Source organism: Poecilia reticulata, linkage group LG15 (assembly GCF_000633615.1).
Source record: "Poecilia reticulata strain Guanapo linkage group LG15, Guppy_female_1.0+MT, whole genome shotgun sequence".
Taxonomy (NCBI): domain Eukaryota; kingdom Metazoa; phylum Chordata; class Actinopteri; order Cyprinodontiformes; family Poeciliidae; genus Poecilia; species Poecilia reticulata.
Window position 1 is genome coordinate 13,284,550 of NC_024345.1, and position 6,867 is coordinate 13,291,416.

Below are 6,867 nucleotides of genomic sequence, written 5' to 3' on the forward strand. Positions count from 1 at the left end.
CTATCTATCTATCTATCTATCTATCTATCTATCTATCTATCTATCTATCTATCTATCTATCTATCTATCTATCTATCTATCTATCTATCTATCTAATACACTTTCAGTGTTAAATACACTTTCACAACTTTGCTATGTTCTTGCCACAATTACAGGAGTTTAGGGTGCTTTGAGAATATAAAGTAATGGCAAAAAAAAGAAGGTTTTTCTTCAAGGATTGCCATCTTCACATTAGTTGTGAACAGTTTCCCTGTCCATACGGAGGCGTAGCGTGTCGAGGGAAAGGTGTTTTGCATGTTGGGCCAAAAAGTCAGATCTTGATTTGATCTATCATCTTCGACATGTTTGCTATTTGACTTGTGGGAAAACTACAAATGAGACGTATTGTGTTTTTTTTTTCTCCAACAGATTATCTTACCTTATTGATCTCTGCTGCTCTTCCAGAGTAACTGTGGTCATGTTGGCTGCTTTTCTCATTAATGATCCGTCTTGGTAAGTTTCCAGTTATGCTATACTCTTTATGATTTCTGGGCTGCTGATTGAACATTTTGAGGTGCTCAACATGTGGGAAACTGTTGTCTTCTTTAACTTTGGTTCTTGGTCTCAATGATGCTTTCATTTTCTCTTTCAAATCTCAAGATCTTCATAAAACAGCTTTATTAATGTCAAGTTATTACAAATGCTCTCCAAGTACTGTTTTGTTCAAAAATGTTTGTAAAAGTATAATTTTCTCTGTGTTGGTCAAATAATATTCCAATGAAATACATTAAGGTTTGTAGTTCAATGTGACAAAATGTAAAAAGTTCAACACCATAGAGTACTGGTGGTCTGTTGATTCTATAGTTGTTTCTAGACAATAGAGACCCTTTGTCCAGAGGTCAGAGCTCAACGCTGCTCCAGGTCAGACATTTGTCACCTGCTCTTTACCCTCTGCAGCCTGCTGCAGACAGGGCAGAAACTAAACTGAGCTTTGTTATCCACATGCTCATTTAGCAAATATAGAGTCTGATGGTGGTCAAGTACAAAATTGGTAAAAATCTAATAAACCGTAAGATGCTTTTACCACTTTAATTAACAGAAAAAAAAATACTAATCTTCCTCTCCATGTGTTTTATGGAGGTGTGTGTGTGGTTTAAGGGGGTCGTGAAGGTGCAGATCCCGTCACTTCCCCCACCACGAACACCTGTTGGAGACACCAAATCCCCTCTTTTGTCTTCACAGCCCCCACACTCAGGGTTTTACCATGACAACGCTCATTCATATCATGGCTGAAGGCTGATTATGCAGCTTCACGTGGGCAATTATCACCAAACGGAATGAATGCGTTGTTTTCTGATGGGTGGGGGGAGAGTTTAGCGCATTTTAAGAAGGGGGGACTGTTGAGAAAAGCTTTATTTTAAATGGGAAGTGTAATTTTATTTAGCCAAAAAAAAAAAACAACAAACTAAATCAAATTGCATTTTTTTTCTTTTCTGCATGTCAGTGGATTTTGGATTTTAAAAATGAGTTGCATATCTTCTTAGAAAATGACAAGAAGTGAGAACAACTTACGGAAGAAATGTTTTATTCAGCTAGAAGGCAGTAATAAAAAGGCCAACACTGAAATAAGGCAATACAAAGAGCAATGTAAACAAAAGGGGAAACACAAGCACACACTAGCAATACAAATGTAAACGCAAAAAAAAAAAAAAAAATAGATGGAGCTTAATCAAAGTAAGTAAATCTACATTGTGATACAGGGAGTGTTAAAATAATGATATTAGATTGTTCTGTCACGTTTTTAAAGAGTCATATCCATTTGGCTTAGCATAACAAAGGAACTGCACAAAAACAAAACTATTTACAAAAAAAGTTCCCTCCCTTTGGGTTCAAACTCATCATTCACATTATTGACTGGGTTAAAAATATACAATCCTCCATTGTACTTCATGGAAAACTCCAACAGTGAGCAAGAAGAAAAGCTTTACAGCCCGATACCTTCGTTTTGACAAGTTTTAACAAACAAAACCAAGTCCTCAAATCCACTTGCTGCAATTCACACTTGGCACTTACATAATTGCCATCCCATAATATAAAAAAAGTAGCTATTAGTAAAAGTCAAATTCATAAACAGTCACTTAATCAGCTTCCTCTATTAGTCACAGTTCGATTCCTCATCACGAATACCGTAAAAGCAGCAAACATGTGAACACGTGTAGAAAACGACATGGATTGATACCGTCCGATTCATCACAGCATGTTTTAGTGTGTGAGTAAATAAAGGCCATCAAATCTTTTACTACCAAACACTATACTGTTATAGATGTCATATAAACCCACATATATTATTACATGTAAATATAACTATGATTAGATTCAAAGATCAAATACAAATCATACTGTTTCTAAGGCTAAACATCGTTATAACGTTAAACTTTTAAAACTACTTCTGTCACTGTTAGCTAAACGTGTTTTAGAAAATCCTAGATCGTCGAATACATTCAACAATTTGTGCAATAATAAGAAAAACACGACAGTTTAAGGGATTCCACCTTGATGTCTCATTGTATGAACTACACTTTATGATACAGATGACAGCCCATTATAAATATGGGTAAGAAGTACAGGAATGCCATTTTGCATCCACTCGTGATCTGATTTATGATTCATTTGAAGCTCTCTGCGGTCAGTCACAAATTTAAAAAAAAATTATTGAAAGAACTTGGAAAAATTGCTGTGAATAAGGGGAAACGCACAGAAGGCTCTCCTATCAGATCATTTCTCTTATTTCACTTCCCTTCAGCGCAACGAAAATAAGGCTTTCATTTCACGCTTTTCCCCCCCTCACGTAAAAAAAAAAACAAAAAAACTCAAGCTTCCGTCTTTCCCTTCTCCTCCTTCTTTTTCTTACTCTTTTTTAGGAATGAGGGAGTGCGGAACTTGTTTTTCTTTTTCTTGGGGGACTTGCTCTGGCTCTCTGGGGTCTGGGCCTCCCCCGTCTTCTCCCTCGTTGTTATGGAGATTTCCACTGTTTCTGAAGTGCTCACGCTCAGCTTGGATACCTCGATGCTCAGATCCTCCTCCAGCTCAGACAAGTGGTCCTTACCGTTGGGTATTGAATCTGTCGACACATAAGACTGAGTCGGAGACAAGCTGCAGAAAGCTCCTCCAAGAAGAGACATTTAATCACGAGCTAAACCATCAATTTGCTATACTGTGACTTACAAAAGCATTCCTACTCCTTGGATTTGATCATATTTTAAAGTAAAATTAGATACAGACAGATTGATTACATATTTTTTATGGTGGGATCAGAGTAAGCGGGGGGATGGTTCTGATTTGTACTTATTAGGACTTTTCCATTTTACTTCACAGCTACGTTCTACTTTCAATCACATACGATCCTACAATGTTGAAGTGTGAAAATATCCAAGGAGTATGAATCATTTTGTGAGACAGCTGATTTTCCGGTTACCTTGTTTCACTGGTGTCATTATCGGAGAAAGTGACAGGGAGATAGTGGAGCCATCGAATGTGGTCATCTCATCAGCATCAGTTGCATCTTCATCCTCTACAGAAGACATGAAATCATCAAAGGGCGGTTAACCATCCAACGTGCCATCCTCTCCTCCGTCTGATAGTTGCTCAGACGCTGTCAGCGTCACAACACACACACCAAAATAACGCAAGAAGCTTATTAAAAGCTGCACAGATCTGCTAAAGTTGACATGTTTCAGAAATGACACGTTATTAAGGGAAATAAAGGTGCCACTCTGCTGCACAGTCGTGAACACGTTCCTCTCCTGCACGCACGTTTCATTCCTGCCTGCAGTAACAACCAAGACATGAAGGGTTTGACAAGATTGAAGTCTTTGCTGCTCGTCCCTCATCGTCCTGTGAGCCGACTGAACAGCGCAGAGCACAGGCTGACAGCTGTGTGTCCCAACGCTTGTTTGCAGGAAACTTCAAGGTTCTGCTCATCTTGCCTTAACGTTTCCTCCGGCAGAAATGATCCCACTCTGGGATGGACTAATGAACTGCCTGGGAAACAATCCAATAACCTAACTGCTGTGTACAGTTGCATCTCCATGTATTATAATATCATCTCAATATATTACAATATTAATAACAAAATTATGTATTTAGCGATTCAGCTGGTTATGAAGATTTGCTACATAACAAACTGGGTTTGATTTCTGCTCATTTTGATAGTTGGCGCTTACGGCTAAAGGAAACTCACAATTTAGCTCCTAAGAAAAAAAGGTTGTATTATATAAATCCAATAAAAATTGTTTCATTACATTACGGAGACAGTGGCATCCTCCAGTGACACTTGTGTTTCATTGGAGGAAGTGACGGTGAACCAATCAGGCCTGATTTCTTAAATTTTGGGTGATTGAGGATCCGCCGATATTTACATATGAAAGCAATCTTATCTACCTTCAGAAAGATCTGAAAATCAGACACTGTTCCCTTTTGCTCTGCCATGGGAGAGCAAAAGGCAGTTAGACACAATCTGTTCACTGTAATGACAAAACTACTACTTCTATTACTACTACCGTCAACAATAATACCTTCTTGCCCTTGCTGCTTTCTTTCCACCAAGCTCTTATATTCTTCCAACTCCTTCTCGGTGAGATCATTGAAGGGGTTGGGAGGAAGAGTGCGGGTCAGCTCCTCATCTTCAATGATGAAAGCCTGGAGAAAAGAGAAGTCAAATTTTATTACTGTAATTTCTGGACTTATAAGCTGCTACTTTTTTTTCCCACATCCTGTGAACAGCTGTGATGCCACAGGTAAGGATGAAAGATCAGAATTACTTGACTTTGCAGCCAGAAATTTGCTTCTAAACAACCGGAAAATATTTCCTATGTAGCTAAATTGGCCCAAAATAACCGCTGATTGTTAGCATAGCAGCTAATGCTTTCATACTGTTTTCCAATGAGAGAGAGCTGATGAAAAACCGCTGTTAGAGGAGAAGTTAATTAAAAACCAGAGGATTTTGTGAGGAAAGATCAGTCAGGATCAGAGCTGGAGCTGCTGGTCTTCAGTCTGTTTCCAGCTCAGCTTCACCATGTCGGTATTTAGCTATAAAGATGCTACGAGTCAGAGCCCAACATGCTGAAAATGTCTTTTTATGAATGTGAAGGAAACATAAACGAAACATAGATCGTATGTATTTTCTATTACACTTTTGGATAATTTCTCTTTTATTCTTGGCTTTTTAGCCTGTGAACCAGGACTTCTCAGAAGTCATTGGAGTTCTCCCAGTGTGACCAGCAGACTGAGGCCTGTAACCAGTGTTCCCAGTATAATAAATACATGTTTTATTCTTTCACTTTTTGTGTATTTTTAAATATCTCAATCTTACAGTTGAAGTATTAGTATATTAATGGAGCTTATGTAATGACATAAAAATAATATACTCTGTTAAAATTATTTTAACTCTTTGCTGTCAATAGCAGAGTTGACAAACTGTAATAAATATTTATTCTCTGGAAAAAGGTAAGAAAAATATGTAGTTTAATGTTTGACAATGACTGATTTATAAATCAAAAGTAATCTCTCAATAACGTATAAAAAATAAATACAGGAAAATTGTTAGTCTTGAAATGTTATATGTACATTAAATTATGGAATTATGTAAATATGTTCTTTAATAAAACACTGTAAAAGTGTGTCTGTTCATCAATTTCAATATAAAAATTATCAGAATCATTTCTATCAAATAAAACATTGTGCTCTTTATTCAGAAATGCCCCAAAACAATTAATAATCACATCAAAAGTTAGAAACGCTCTCTTTAGTGATTTCTTTGATTGCCAAATATATTAATGTGTGTGAGAAAATGTGTCAATGGCAGGTATTAACTTAAAATACTTTGTAGAACGGCACTTTATAAAGTTTGGTCCATTCACTTGTATTACCTTACTGGCACATATTCCACATTCAATATGGCGGACGCTGTTACGTATCGCAGCAACGGGCCGACCCGCTCCATGAGGCGTCTGTCTACGCATTAATGTCTATGCTCACCGCTACCTGTAAAATTCATGCATCACTAATTCTCTTGTTTTAATGTAAAATGCTCTGTACCTACTGCCATCTAGTGGTAAGAAGATTACATGATTACGCCGCTACTACTACAGCAGACACTCGAAGATGGCATTATTTGCAGATAATTAATTCATTTTCAAAAAATTTTTTAAAACCAATTACCGTATTTTCCGGACTATAGAGCACACCATAATATAAGCGGCACCTTCAAAATTTTTGGAAACAAACAAAAAACTGGAAAGCCGCACCGCATCTCTGCTGCTCTCGGTTTTCCATAAGGACCCAGCAGAGGGCAGCAGAGGGCAGCAGAGGGCTGCGTCCTAATAAATCTGCTGGATATATTAAGGACGCAGTCCTCCAGCCGAACCATGGCTTCGTTCAGGCCAAGCTTAGTGCAGCGGCTATATTTCCCTCCTGTACTGCCAGATAGATAGCCCTCAACTTAAAAGCTGCATCATATGAGTTTCAAAACATTTCTCTGTCGTGCCTGCTGCTGGCATGTGCTTGTTCTAAATGAAAAATAGCGCGTTCTTCTTTGATTTACAATTTTGACTTCCAATGATTCACTCCCTGCTAAAGAGCCCCCTGGTGGTTGAAAAAAAAAAATACACAGAAAAACTGCACCGGGTTATAAGCCTCATGGTTCAAAGCTTAGGAAAAAAGTAGCGGCTTATGGTCCGGATTGGGTAATTTCCACGGCACACCTGACGATCACTCACGGCACACTAGTGTGCCGCGGCACAGTGGTTGAAAAACACTTTGGTAGGCTACTGTATTTTTGTTTTAAGCCGTCGTGTTTCAAACACTGTTCGAAAAGAGCATTTAAGATAT

General features: G+C 38.0%; 2 protein-coding genes across 2 annotated transcripts in view; one reads left to right on the forward strand and one right to left on the reverse strand.

Annotated features, from left to right (window-relative positions):
* Window positions 1-477, forward strand: part of smndc1 (survival motor neuron domain containing 1) — a 17,985-nt gene extending 17,508 nt beyond the window's left edge. Inside the window, exon 6 of the mRNA XM_017309036.1 lies at window positions 409-477. Within this exon, the coding sequence (XP_017164525.1) occupies window positions 409-426 (18 nt within the window). The 3' untranslated portion in view covers window positions 427-477. The remainder of the gene's footprint in view (window positions 1-408) is intronic.
* Window positions 478-1,547: 1,070 nt separating this feature from the next.
* LOC103476775 (gamma-adducin-like) overlaps window positions 1,548-6,867 on the reverse strand; it is a 21,434-nt gene continuing 16,114 nt past the window's right edge. The window contains exons 13-15 of the mRNA XM_008429344.2: window positions 4,554-4,677; window positions 3,455-3,550; window positions 1,548-3,100 (exon numbers count right to left, since the gene is read on the reverse strand). Coding sequence (XP_008427566.1) covers window positions 2,850-3,100; window positions 3,455-3,550; window positions 4,554-4,677 — 471 coding nt within the window. The 3' untranslated portion in view covers window positions 1,548-2,849. The remainder of the gene's footprint in view (window positions 3,101-3,454; window positions 3,551-4,553; window positions 4,678-6,867) is intronic.